The following is a 15,042-nucleotide window of genomic DNA, read 5'->3' on the forward strand; positions in this document are numbered from 1 at the left end:
TTGGAATCTGCCTGTTACGATCACGATCACGTCAATTGTAACTGATGCGTCTCTTTCCTATGGCTCCTTTACTGATGGAGTAACGAACATCTATCGTCAACGGTGTAACTGACACGTTTTCAATAACTAACGTCTTCTCTAATCCGTAACTTACTCATCATGGCCGAGCTAGACTCTGATGAGCGTACTCTGAATTTGACTCTGAGAGATCTGTCAAGGTCTCTGTAATTTATCGAGCTCGCCCCAGAAGAGATCAACCGACCTATTTGTACCTTATCACCAACTTGGCTGACTTTGACTGAATTCCTTGCTAGGATGTTGTCAACTGAGTTGATCTAACTAGAACCAAGTTAAACCATCTTAAGCCGAGTTCAGGCCAACCTACATCCCAATCTTGTCTTGACTTATACTTACTCTTGGCTGAGGTTGACCGAGTCTCAAGTCGTGCTACATGGCATGGGTCTGAGTTGACTAAGTCTTCGGACATGCCTCGTGGTTTATAGGTTGACTAAGTTTTTGATCATGCCACGTGAAGTTCATACTTTCTCCCATATCAAAGTCAATAAAGAGTACTCCTTATTAGGCCTGAGTTTATTAAATAGATCTTTAATCGACTGAAAAAGAATGGTTTGAAAGGAAAAATTTGTTTTCATAGCCACTATAAGTCGATTGAAACTTGTTGAGTTGACTATGGAGGATTTAAATCAACTACATTTTGAATAGAATGGAAAGAATTATCTATTGTCAAATAGGCTTGTAATATTATCCATTCGAGTCAACTAAATTGAGCTGATTAAAATGGATTTCACTTAACTGTTTTTAGTTGATTGAGAATTAACCTTTGATGGATAAAATTTTCTTATTTGAGTTCTAATCGGTTGAAGATGATTCTAAGTCGAGTAAAATGAAACAAAAGCTACTTGTATTGATCTACTTTATCTAGTATTTGAAGGTTGATTAGCATGTATGAATGGTAGCTTCAAAATATAACTTATACATACTTAAAAGAATTGATTCTCTTAGTTCCTTACCACTTAAAGAATGCTCTTGTTAGGCATGAGTTTATTAAATAGATCTTTAGTTAATTGAAAAAGTATTTGTTGAAAGAATAAATTTATTTTCATAGCCACTTAAGTGGATTGAAACTTGTTGAGTCAAATATAGAGGATTTGAGTTGATTCCATTTTGAGTGAAGTGGAAAAATTATCTATTGTTAAATAGTCTTGTAATACTATTCACTTGAGTCAACTTAATTGAGTTGAGTAGGCTAAAATCCATTTAAATTGATTGAAAAGTTTTTTAATTGATTGAGAATTAACCATAGATAAAATTTTCTTATTTTGATTTAAGTAGAGTAAAATCAAACAAAAGCTAGTTATTTAATCTACTTTATCTAATATTAAAGTAGATTAATTTCAGCCCATGGGGTGTGGTGCCATGATAAGCAATAAGATGGACTCCCATATAATGAGGGTTCAATTCTCATGCATGCATGATTCTTATACGCTTGCGATGCTTGAATCACTCGTAATACTGAGCGGTCAGAACCTCATATATGCTTTTTGGATGGTGAAGGGAATCTTACAATGAAAATAAGCAAAAATGAAAAAGTATTGCTTGATTCTATTCTTGAATTTGATTTCATGACATGGTGAAGGGAATCTTACAATGGAATTATAGTTTTAATATTATGTAATGTAAATAGGATGTACTATAAATTAATTTATAAATTATTTTAAAAAAAAATAAAATCTAAAATTCTCAACTTCAATATAATTTACCATTCATCTTATGCTATAACAGTTATCAATTAATTTAAATTTAACTTTGAGGTATTTCAAAAATAAATTATTTTAATGTCTCTCTCTCTATATATATATGTCCTTAAATTTTGATGCAATAATATTTTTAAAGGAAAAAAGTCACATTTAAATTTTGATTTTTAGGTAATTTTTTATTTTTTATTTAGAGTAAAAAAAATTAAAAAGGCATCTTTTATTTTCATCATCATAAAAAAATCCCATGTTAAAAAAATATTATAAGAGCATTCCTTCCTAAATTTTCTTTCTAAATTATCCTTAATATAAAATAGTTTTAATTAAAATTGGCTGAATATTGGTTAAAAATGTTTAATTGGTCAAATTTATTCTAAATTTAGTCAAAAATTATAACATTGCTCAAGAACTTCTTTAAAATTTGACTTTGGCATCCGTTGAAAACCTCTTCTCTTTCTTCCTCTTTGGGTAACTCCTCTTTCGACGTCTTAATCATACGCACACGTATTACGCACACAGATGGACGGTCGGATGGGCAGACAAGGAATGCCCGCGTAGGACTACGGCGTGCCTTATTGTTTACTGCTTGGCTTCTTCTGCTGCGTTGCTCTGATCCTTCGACCGTCTCCCAACGACTCCTCAATCGCGTTTCCTCCACCGTCGCCAGACTCCCTTCGTTTCTTCTCGGATCGCCTCTTCTTCTTCTTCTTCTCTGACCTTTTTCCGCCCCGTGGAATTTTGACCTCGGGTTTTCGGAGGGCAGAGTGTCAGATCGTAGACGCCTAGCCGACTTCTTTTGATCTGCTTTGATCGGTCGAGCCATTGTTGGATTATGCCACGGCGATCGGCTATCTTTCTTTCCTGATCGTGGAACAGGTAATAAGTAGAATTTAGTATTGCACTCTTCTGTGGCGTCGATTGGTTTGTTTTTAACCCTCGAAGAGTTCAATTTCTCTTTGAGGATTTGCGTTTTGACTTGAAAACATCTTGATTTTTGGTTAATCAGCAAAATTGGATTTTTGAGCTGTTCGAGAAGGTGCGGATTTTCTGGATTACAATGTTGACTATTGAATTTTTGTGCGCGCACTCGGGTATTTAGTCTTAAGTTAACGATCTTTTTTATCCGTCTTGAAATAAATTTTTTGGCCACTGCACGGATTTTTCTGGAAAACGTGATCGTCTTTCCAAGTCATTGTTTGTGTTCATTTGTCCTTTGGTTTTAATGAACCATGAATCCTTGAAGCTGTCTGATTCGATATATCAAAATATACATCATCGAGGATGCCATCCCTCAACTGTGGTTTAGATATTCAATTTGTTTTTAGAACCCTTTGGTCTTCCCAAGCATGCAGAATGATCATCGAGTTTGATAGCCAAGTGTTTATTTTAGAGAAATAAAGCACATAAGAAAAATGATGTATCTGAATTGAAGAGGTGAAGTGCGTTGTTATGCAATTCAATGACGGAAATTAGTAATAAAATTAAAAATGCACATGATATCTTACTGGTTGCAGAGGTGAATTGCAGAGGTGTGTGTGTTCTTCATTTGTTTTCTTTTATTAGAAAAGACCTGAGATGCAGTTAGTGTAATCCCGTCAAGTAAAACCATTTTTGTAGTATTGTGGACTTATTAATCATCAATGTGGTTCGCTTGGTGAAGAATGGTGGGTGGTGGATAAAGAACCATGGCTAGGTCATCATATATTCTTATACCTTGAAACTTGTACGATTGGTGTAATTTTGAAGTCCCAATAGAAGCATACCTGTGTTCGCCAAAATAGACTGAGGCACTTAAGGAAAATCAAGATAATGCTACATGGGAATTTCTTTCATGATGGCTCCAGGACACTATAACATACATGCTAAGACTGGAAAATCATAGAATATGATCTACTTTTCATTTTTCAACTATAGGCATCGTCCATGAAGGATTTCATGTGCTGTGAATCCTTTCCACCTGATCTGTTTTGCTCTGTATAAGACCTAACCAGCGACAGATTTTGGAGGATTTGTTATCATGATTTAATACGGAATCAGAGACCAGAAGAATAGGGCTGTGACTAGTACAAGAACACAAGTTGTAACTATGGTCCCTACATTATCACAAGCATACTAATATGTTAGTCCATTCATACCATCCCTTTTTTTTGTTGGTTCCCTCTCTTGGCAGTTGTCTTTCATAGTTTCTGTCATTGTATCATTTGTTACAGTTTTTTAAATTTACATGCTGATCTTGATAATTCTTGAATGAGAAGCCATCCATCTTCAGTTTGTCATTCAGATATAATACATGCTCTCTTATCTCAACGTGTAGAAACTGGTTGTTAATTCTTGAATTTACTTGTTACATCATTTTATGCTTTCTGTTAATTTACTTGTTATTTGGTTTGTCTAAAGATATTTAGCACTGTGCATTAGAATGAAGTTTAATCTATCTTTGAATTTTCAGAGCCATTCTACCGTGATGAAAATTTTGCGCTTGCTAACATTACTATTTGTGATCACAGCACTTATGGTACTTATTGCTATTTGGTCTGAATTGGCCGATCAGCTTAAGAAATCTCCCGTCTTTTGGTGAATTGGAACTCCTGTTCAGCACTTGAAGTATATTAAGATAAAATATCATGTCGATGATAAGGTCTGTAGATTCATCTACTGCTTACGGTGAATCTAATCTTTACAACACTAGTAAAGATGGCAGCAGCAACCCTGCTTTATCAAGGCACAGATTAAGTGTGGATAAGCAAATTTATAATCATGGACATGCTTTGTACCATTCAGACTACTATCCCAAACAATACTTCAATTCGCCATCAGAAATGATGCATGCTAATTCACTTTGCATATCGACATCCACTATTCCAGGTCAATGTGTTCAAGTTTCTTCAGCTCCATGTCAACTAATGGCTAATATTCACTCTTCTGCAATATCAAATAATCCTTATAGTGGCTGCTTTGAAGTTTGTCATCCTGATTCCTCATCAAACTCTGACATTACCTCTCATTCTTTGTTGGGAAGTGCGAGTCCAGAGCAAGATATAGATTATGGTGAGGAAGAAATCAGATTGAAGCTTCGAGAACTTGAGAAGGCTCTTCTGTATGATAATGAGGACTTGGATATAGATGATTTTATGGGAGTTGATGATTGGGGTGAGCCTATCCAGAATCTACTGCTTACAAACTCGCTGAAGCAGTCATCTTCAGATTCTAGCATCAGTTGTGTTGGCAGCAATAAAGAACCAAGAACTGCCAAGCAGCTACTTTTGGATTGTTCTGCTGCAATATCTGAAGGCAGTATAGAGGAAGCACAAGCAATCATAACTCAGCTTCGTCAAATGGTTTCAATTCAAGGTGATCCTCATCAAAGGATTGCAGCCTACATGGTGGAAGGTCTTGCAGCCAGAATAGCCTCATCGGGGCAATGTATTTATAAGGCTCTAAAATGTAAAGAACCCCCAACTTCTGATCGTCTATCAGCAATGCAGATTCTATTTGAGATCTGTCCATGTTTTAAGTTTGGCTACATGGCAGCGAATTACATAATTTTGGAAGCATGCAGAGATGAAGAAAATATTCATATTATAGACTTTGATTTGAACCAAGGAGTGCAATACATTAACCTGATACAATCACTATCAACATGGCCAAGAAAACCACCACACATAAGGTTATCTGGGGTGGATGATCCTGAGTCAGTGCAGCGATCAGTTGAAGGTTTGCGAGTTATCGGTCAGTGTCTTGAGAAGCTAGCGGAGGATCTCGGTGTGCAGTTCAAATTTCAAGCCATTGCTGCTAAGACTGGCGATGTAATGCCTGAGATGCTAGATTGCCGACCCGGAGAGTCTCTTGTGGTTAACTTTGCTTTTCAGCTTCATCATATTCCAGATGAGAGTGTGTCGACTGTGAACGAGAGAGATCAACTTCTTCGAATGGTGAAGGGTTTGAAACCAAAGCTGGTCACAATCGTGGAGCAGGATATGAATACCAACACAGCCCCATTCTTCCCAAGGTTGCTTCCCCTATATCTTCAAGTTCTATTCCATAATTTTGGATTTTGCTTGTGCCTATTCCGTATCTTAAAACTTCATCATTTGAACTCAGGTTTGTGGAAGCTTACAATTATTATTCAGCAGTCTTTGATTCACTTGATGCCACTCTCCCAAGGGATAACACTGATAGAATGAATGTAGAGAAGCATTGCCTTGCACGCGACATTGTCAACATCGTGGCTTGCGAAGGTGCCGACCGCATAGAGAGGTAATATTAACTGTTAGCATTCTATACATTTGAGTTATCCCTCCACTTTCAACCAAATAATTAACTTCCAACTCAATATCAAAGATATGAGGCTGCTGGAAAGTGGAGAGCAAGGATGACGATGGCAGGGTTTGTTTCGTGCCCATTCAGCAGCAATGTCAATGCATCGATACGAGCACTGCTGAAATCATACTGTGACCGATACATGGTTAAGGAGGAGACGGGGACGCTGTACTTTGGATGGGAGAACAAGCCTTTGGTAGTTGCCTCAGCTTGGAAATAAAAGTTTTCATTCTCTAGGTAAGTTTTCATGTGTATAAGCTTCAAATTTCCACTGATATCTTCAGAAAATTATGCTCATTGTGATGATTGTATAAAACAAGGTATTTAACTAGAATTTGCTTTTGCAAGTCTAGTAACAAGTCCTGTAATTAAAAAAAAAAATCCCTTTTTTGTGTTGGTGTATAGGAATGCTGCAAAATAAATGTAAACTTATACAAAAGTATATGCTAAGTCAATTTCTCATGATCATGATTTAATTACAAAGAAATAACAAACTTTGATATTAAAGTTTAATATTTATCATTTAATTATTGGGACTGTGTGCTAAACATTATTATTGGTGATCAATTATTAATAGTAGTCAATTATTGACATTCATAGTTAATTTATAGGATATCTTTTGTTAGTAAAAAGTTTGATATTTTATTTACATATGTTTATTAAAATTTATTCTCTCGTCTTGATTTCATCCCTTTTTATCTTAGTTTTAGAACTGGAATACTCGGGTCGTTTTGGAATATATAATTTTATTTTTATATATCATCATTTAATATTCATTACTATTTTTAGTATGAACTAATTATTACGTTATGATGCTGTCAGCATCAGCTTAGGAGCTACTATATTAAAGAAATATTCTTTTACAAAAAAATCCTCAAAACAATTTGATAAAAAAAATTGATACATCCTTGAGTACCATGTCTGCTACTCAAATTAATGCCATAGGCAAACTTCAAAGCAATGAGATGCATGTACACAGGCAAACTTCAAAGTGATGGATGAATAGGCTGTTTAAACACATAAAACAGTTCCCAGGAACTACTGATTTTTAAGTACATCCAAAATTCAAGAACAATCCATCTTTTCCAGGTTGATTCTAATAAAAACAAGAGAGGCAAGATAAACTAAAAATCCATCTTTTCCAAGTCAACTTCTAAAGTTTCAAACTGAAGACTAAATATATTTATATGACACGAAATTTTAAGACCTGATTACCTTTATGTCTCCCTCCTAGATCTCCTAGGGCGTGGTGCTGATACATCATCCTTCCCTTCCTCTTCTTTCTCCTCACTGCTTCCTAGAACTTCAGACTCTACAGAACCAGGGTTCTGGGGTTGGGCAGCTGGTGCGACAGAAGCAGCTGGTGGAGCTAGTGACTGTGATGCAAAACAACAAAAGTTAAATCATGTATTAGTTGTAGACAGGAACAAATGAAGAAGCCGCTGCAAGACAGTAGCTCACTTGAGGTTTCTTTTTGCTGAAGAGAAGCTTGAAGATGGCAGTAGCGAATATGACCAGTATGGAAACCAGGACTCCTAGGGTGAGGTTAGGTTGTTTTTCTGCTTTTTCAATGACATCCTGAAAGACAATATGAATGAGACCTCAAAGTTTAGTTGTTCTATGTAAAAGAAGCAGAAAGAGTAAAATCAAAGTAGCCAAATAACTAAAAGAATGGTGATATCCAGAGAGAGGAAAAGCATCTAATAACAGAAATTTTGTAAATGATTTTCAGTTCTGAATGTGGATGAAGTAAAAAAATTCTATGATCTCACAATAATTTTGATCTTGTAGGGCTCCAGTAGTGGAATATCAGCTATCCTATAAAGAACATCAAACACTTTCTTCTGCAATAAATCAAAAAAGTGGTAAATGTAAAATCCAGTCTGAAAAAAGAGGACTTAGCTATTGGATAAATTAAACTGGTCAGAATAATCATGCCTGGACAGCTGAAAGCCAATCTGAAGATACATCAGAGGGTTCTTCAGCCTTCTGCTTTTCTTTCTCAACCTCATACTTTGGCTTCCATGCCTCCAGCCTATATGATTCAGAAACCTTCTCATCTGTATCTATCAAAATATTGTCAAACAGAATACCATCCTGCATTGTCCAAATCTCAATACCAATAGCAGCAATTGGCTCAATCTCTGGTTTGTCGAGCTCGAAATAATCAGGGTTATCTATCTCTTGTGGCTTCCAGATACCCTTGTAGTTTGGGTTGTCAATTAAAGGAGCATGCCATTTTCCTTTGTATGCTGGGTTTCTCTTCATTGGTCTCTTCCATTCTCCACAGCCAGGTGCAGCTTCACATTTTGGGTTGTCAACTTTGGGTGCTTCCCATTCTCCATCCTCTTCATCATCCCAGTCTTCTGGTTTTGTGGCTTCAGGGTCATCAATTTCCTCAGGTTCATCATCCAACCAACCTTCTGGCTTGACAGCTTCTTCATCTTCAATCTCCATAGGTGCATCTTCATCCCAGTCATCAGGCTTTAAAGCATATGGGTCTGGAATTTTAGCCCTCTCATCCCAATCATCAGGTTTCTTGTCATCAGGATCAGGTATTGTCTTGAGTGGAATAAGTGCCGGCTCGAAATCATTGGTGGATAAGAAATTTGCTTTTTTCTTTTCCTCCCCATCAATTAAAATTCTTAGTTCATTATCAGGTTTTAGAATAGCAGTATAGATATGAGTGAATTTGTCAGATGGGACAGAAGGAGGATATTTTAGATGATGTTCGACAAACTTCCCAGTCTTTGGATTCTTGTGTTGAAAGATGAAGTGCACCTTATTTGTGGACCCACATTTATCAGGTCCAAACATGATAGCATATGGAGACTCATTGTCGAAACCCTTAGGAGTCCATCCAGCATCTTGAGGACGGAGATACTTCAGATATGCCCCTCCACATTCAAGTCCATTCTGAAATCGAACCTCAAACTGTAGAACAATTGTATCCTTCAGAACAGTAGGTTCATCAAGTTCCTTTACAATCGCATACTTCCTAGCCTTCTCACTAACAAGTAGCCCATAGTCTTCATGACCATCACTCTTTGCATGTTTCCATATACCTAAACAAGAAATAGAAATTCTGTTAAAAGAGGATGGGCGCCAATGGCAAAATGCAGCAAGCAAAAGATAGGAGGAAGACCTATCCTAATTCCCAGAGCAAAACAACAGTGAGACTAAAATTGTAATATAGTACCAAAATAAACAATAAAGAAAATAGCATTGCATATATCCACACCTATACGCAACTAAAAATTCATGGATAGTGACTCTGTAACATATTGTTTTGCTTTTGGTGCATATAACATGACGACATAATGATCATTGTATCTGCTTCACTGATAAAAGCACAGGCAAGAAATAGCGCCTAATACTTGAATCCATTACTTTGACAATTGCTGTTTCATTCATAACTATGGTACTCATTGAATCATTTGCCCTCTAAATAGACTTTTTTCATATCCTAACTTCCTGTAGAGTGTCCAAATCTACTCCCTTACAATTCAACCAAAAACATGGTTATGCATCCTAAAATGGTTGTAACAAAATCTAATTGGAAGATAATCAAGACACTGTATTTGAGTAACTAGAAGAAAAATAAGCCATATTATCCCATTTGCATTAAGCCAAAAGACCTACATCTGAAAGGTAAAACTATTTGGATTAAGTTTTCTCTAAGAACATAACAAATCAATGACTACTGGAATTCACACTCATTTTCTCTGTATTGGTTATTTAGCACTCAAATGAGATTCCAATAGGTTATACTTCCAAACTTCCTTTACCTCAGATTTAGATGACAAGAAAAGATCAAAGGAAGTCAAAAAAATTAAAGAGCAAAAATCAAAAGGGCAGCCCTTTTTTTTCAAATCGTCAAAGGGGCACTCCATTTTGATTTTTTATCAAAAAGACATCTCATCTCTGTAAAATGACATAACTGTCCTCCAGTAATGTTCTCATTATTATCCTGCCTATATCTTCCGTATAAGTCTTGAACTGGTCGGATGCATTGTAGTAGCTATGAAATCATAACTATTACTCAGTTGTAGTAGCTATGGTTTTGTAACTGCTACAACATAGAAAAAAAAATTAAGATTAAAATTGTTTGGAGTCTCTGAAAAGGACTTACATGATGTTTTTTGAGCCTGAAAACAGGTTGTTACCAGTTCCATCCCGTAATAAGTTATAGATCACTGAACGAACTTCGATTTGATATACTATGTATCCCGTAATTAAACTCGAATCAAAAGGTATAACTCTCAAAGTTTAGGATTTAACATTCATTGTGGCAGCTACAAATTATAGCAGCTACAGAGTTGTGGCAGCTTTTACGAGTTGTGGCGTAGTTTCATGCTATATAACATGAATGTTAAATTTTAAACTTTGAGAGATTATAATTTTTGACTTAAGTTGAACCACGAGACACACAGTATATTAAATCGGAACTCGTTCAGAGATCTATAACTTATTATGGGATGAAACGGGTAACGACTTGGTTTCAGGCTCAAAAAACGTCATTTAAATCCTTTTCGGAGGTTCCAAACAATTTTAGTTTTTAAAAAAAAAATCCATGTTGTAGCAGCTACAAAACTGTAGTTACTACACACTTGTGTAGCAGCTACAGTTTCATAGCTGCTACAATGCATCTGATCACGCACCCAATCAGTTTAGAATTTAGCACAGGAGATATAAGTAAGATAATAATAAGAACATTATTGGAGGATAATTATGTCATTTTACATAGGGATTGGCCACCCTATTGATAAAAAATCAACATAGGGCGCATTTTTGACAATTCAATAAAAAAAGGACGCCTTTTTGACTTCTGCCCAAAACTAAAATCCTTGATCAAGACTAAATAGGAATAGAAGAATGACAGATGTAAACAGACAAATGCAAACTTATTGATTCACTAACTGATGGTAAGGTAGATATTCAGCTTGTCTGAGTTCCAACTAGGATTGCATTTGGAGTTGCTTGTTTTATTTCTCAAACGGTAACTAAGCATAAACCTATGCAAAATATATCTATAAGTTATGATACACATACTTGATCAGTATATCATGGACTGGCTAATACTTCATTGTTATGTCATAAGGGGGCACAACAGAAGCATATCCATATCTAATGTGGATAACTATAACCATAAAAGAACCCAATGGCAAATCTATCTTTTCCATACCATGAATAAATGCAACTTTTACCAGAATCAAACCAAAGGAGGTAAATTCACATAGACAACCATTGTGTAGTCATTCTAACAGCATTTAGGTAAAATTTATAACTATATTAAAAGATTTAATAATATGATGGTAAAATTCATCGGATCCCTTTGTATCATCTGAAGAAACTATCACATATTTTCATTTCAATTCAGCATTCTTTTGACTCTTAATCACATAATAGTAGAGTCTTTACTAATCATGGCTCACACCATAATATAACAATAACATAATAACATAGAATTATTGAAAATATATTTTTTTCAACTCAATTTTGAAATGCTAAACATAAAGAATTACAGATAGTGAGGATACAAAGTAATATTTACTGATGATGAATGCAAAAGAGAAAATAATTATATCAGTTTCAGCTTTGACAGAATAATCTAGACAGTTTTTAAAATGAAAATTCTTGAAGTTATTACAGCAAAACCATTTAGGAACTATATATGAAAAGAAACAAATCCCAAATTTGTGACCATTCAAAGAAAACAGTGGCAAATTGAAATTCATTCAAAAAACAAAATCTGAAAACTTAGCTTAAGTTGATATATAAAAAAGTTACGCTGCAATAATTGATTAGTAAAAAGAATACAATGATTTAGCCTAACTAATTGAAGATATTGTACATAAAGAGTTTGCTTACTTGATACAATTTAAGATGCGAAGAGCCTTACCAATAAATAAGTGTTTGAATGAACCAGTTAATATTTTTTCCCTACTTTCTTTTATCCAAAAAATTCATCGAAAATAAGATTGTAAATGAACCAAACATTCGTAAACAAGCTTGGTGTTCGGCTTGATAAGAGTTTATTTATGTTTGTTTAATATACACAAGATCAATTAAATGAACAAGCTTGAACAATTCATTAAACTAAATAAATAAATAAACTTAAATACATATGTCTTCAACTCGTTAATGTTCGTGAACCATATTCATCAATAAAATTCATATCAACATGCTAATAAACAAAAAAAAATTAAAATGAACAAATAAAAGCTCAATAACCAACCAAACAAGCTTAAAATATAAAAGTTTCAAACAATCAAGTAAGCTTAAATTGAGAGCTTGATAACATCTAAACGAACCAAACTCAAGCTCATAAAAAAGAAACCAAGCCAAACTTGAACAATCATTTCAACGGCTTGATTCATTTTAGGCTTGGCTTGGCTCGGTTACCTTATCAAACAAGCTTGAACACCACAAAGCTTGGCTCGGTTTGGCTTGTTACAGCCCTAATCGAAAGTAAACTAGTAAAAGTGATACGCCAAAAACTAAAGAATGAAAAATTCAATCATTAAAGCTATAGTATTTTTCCCCACTAAAGAATGAAAAATTCTATCATTAATCATGGGTCTGATAGATGCTAAATTTCATAGCATTTGCAGGCAATGATAAACCCAAGGGTAGTTCAGTAGGATAGAGCAGTTAACTTAAAAACATATACCTCCATTATGGATTAATGCAGGGGGGGAGGGCGGAAGGAGCACGCAGGGGGGAAAAAATTAAAATTTGCACCTACCTTTGCTAAAACAGCATCAGAGTCAAAAAAAAAAAAAGATTGCTAATCTGCTATGGAATAATAAATGAAGGAAGAAAAGAACATCCCCTTTTGGCTAAACTGCTAGAGAAGAAATTTGAAATGTGGAGCTCCAGAGTTGCCAAAAGAGCATCTTGTACAAAAGACGAGGTTGACTATTATAGGATTTAATTTTAACATCCTGTAGTTTGATTCCATGAATAGCAAATCCCAGACCAATCATAAGAGCGTGTAAATCAATCAGCCAACAGTCAAAGTAAGAATTTCGATGCTATCAATATAAGCATCCCGAAACTACCAACAGATCTCGGGGTAAATGGTATACCATTATAGTCCTCCTTCTCCGATGCAATCCACCGCCCCTCGAACGGCTCATCGAACGACTCATAGAACAACTAAAACATAGCCCACAAAATTGTTAAACCCTCATCTTAAAAAAGGAGGGGAAAACTTAGCTCAAAACACGGAAAAGACGAATTACAGGATCCTCTGCACAAATCCGAAGGAGTGACGAAGCGATTAGAAGCAGGAGGAACGATGCCGACATCTCCCTCCCGGCCATCGTCAAGACTCGAGGCAACGACCGGCACCCGTAAGAACCCTAACGCGAGACTGAGAGAGAGCAGCCGCTCTCACTCACAGCGCAAACTGTGGGTGGAACTTGAGACCATCCACGTGTGCTAATTGGTCTAGATAGTAAATATATTCGGCAAAAATTAAAATGGCGCGTTAAAAAACTATTTAAAGGCATTCGTCCTAATTTTTATTTTTTTTAAATACTACTTTTATTAAAAATTATTTTAATATTTATTACAACTGTTCAACTACAAATGGCTCAATTTACTATGTTGTAATACTCATGGAGTCCATCCCTTCTTGGTAAAAAATAAAAAATAAAAAATAAAATTTATCATTCCAACAATTTTATATAATAAATTTTATGATAAAATGATAAATCCAAAAACTACAATAAATACATATAGAATATTTTGTTAGTTTATTAATTAGATGAAATCCCATATAATGTATCTTCCTTATAGATTGCGTTGGATAATTTTGAAAAACTCTTGCATAAATATTATCATTTTTTTACTATAATAGCTTATTCAAATATTCTTAAAACTATTTGGACATTATCAAAATTAATTTGATTCCATCAAAATTATAAAATACTATTATATTAATTTTATTATAATTATTATAATTGAAAATAATTTTTAACTATTTCAATAAGATTATTTAATCAATATAAATATTATTTAATGATTCATTTATACTCATCCATACATACCACTCCAATTGTATTAGAAGACTTACACTCCGGGGGTGTTTGGTTTAAAGTTCCCCATATGCAAATGTTCCATTGAGTTCTTGAAATTTGTGCAATGGAGCCAAATTGGGTGATTGGGTTTAGATGGTGAATGTACATATGAGGTTGGGGTAACTGGAAATTGGAGGTTGGCAAAAAGGATCTATGGAGGTCCTTTTTGCCAACCTGAAAGTTCAAATTACACATCTACCCTTGTGAAAAATATATAAGGATTTTTTTTGAGTTTTTTAGTAATGGTAAATAAGTAAATGGACATCCAAAATACAACTCAACCTCATATTCACCAAACACTCCATTTACATTTACATTTTCTCAATCTTTTCTCAACCCCAACTATACATTTACATATTTTCAACCCCAATTTTCCGTTGAAAAAATACAACTTAAAACCAAACACCCCCTCCATGTGTCATTCTTTAACCAATTGATTAAATCGCGCATAAATGATTATTTCACAAATATAGCATCGTAAATCAATTTCTTAGGATGAAATTTTAATATCTAAAAGTTATTAGAGTAATAGAGGGAATCGAGTAAGTATAGGAGATCATACATGATCATTTATAAGCATGAATATATGAATGTTAAATCGAGTATTGGTGAATACTAATTTGACAAAGCTAATTTAAAGGGAAAATTATATTTCTATAAAATAATTTGAGTCGAATTAAATTTGGCAATAGAATAACAATATATGTGCACGGACCTAATAAATTTAAGTTATTATGGAAGTGGTACAATGATAAAGAGGAACAATTTTAAAAAATCACAATTAGAATCCTATCAAAGATGAATATTTTAAAAATTAATTTTTTTAATATGCATACTATCATATTGAGGGGTCAAGTAAT

General features: G+C 34.5%; 2 protein-coding genes across 3 annotated transcripts; one reads left to right on the forward strand and one right to left on the reverse strand.

Annotated features, from left to right (window-relative positions):
* The first annotated feature begins 2,423 nt into the window (after positions 1-2,423).
* LOC141830141 (scarecrow-like protein 1) lies at positions 2,424-6,523 on the forward strand. The gene is made up of 4 exons (XM_074717627.1): positions 2,424-2,651; positions 4,283-5,784; positions 5,877-6,032; positions 6,117-6,523. Exons 2-4 carry the CDS (start codon positions 4,400-4,402, stop codon positions 6,313-6,315), a joined length of 1,740 nt encoding a protein of 579 aa, XP_074573728.1. The 5' UTR covers positions 2,424-2,651; positions 4,283-4,399; the 3' UTR covers positions 6,316-6,523.
* A 557-nt stretch (positions 6,524-7,080) lies between these two features.
* Positions 7,081-13,504, reverse strand: LOC141829635 (calnexin homolog). 2 transcript variants are annotated; one of them, XM_074717154.1, is made up of 7 exons: positions 13,343-13,504; positions 13,187-13,256; positions 8,034-9,160; positions 7,868-7,939; positions 7,557-7,673; positions 7,311-7,471; positions 7,081-7,191 (listed from the first exon to the last, which is right to left on the reverse strand). In XM_074717154.1, exons 1-6 carry the CDS (start codon positions 13,421-13,423, stop codon positions 7,313-7,315), a joined length of 1,626 nt encoding a protein of 541 aa, XP_074573255.1. In that variant the 5' UTR covers positions 13,424-13,504; the 3' UTR covers positions 7,081-7,191; positions 7,311-7,312. The 2 variants fall into 2 exon arrangements, with proteins under 2 accessions (XP_074573255.1, XP_074573254.1); XM_074717153.1 differs by having other exon boundaries at positions 7,081-7,471.
* Positions 13,505-15,042: the final 1,538 nt, after the last annotated feature.

This window comes from Curcuma longa, chromosome 5 (genome assembly GCF_044706935.1).
Source record: "Curcuma longa cultivar G26 ecotype Majalengka, Jawa Barat chromosome 5, ITB_CL_G26_1.1, whole genome shotgun sequence".
Classification (NCBI taxonomy): domain Eukaryota; kingdom Viridiplantae; phylum Streptophyta; class Magnoliopsida; order Zingiberales; family Zingiberaceae; genus Curcuma; species Curcuma longa.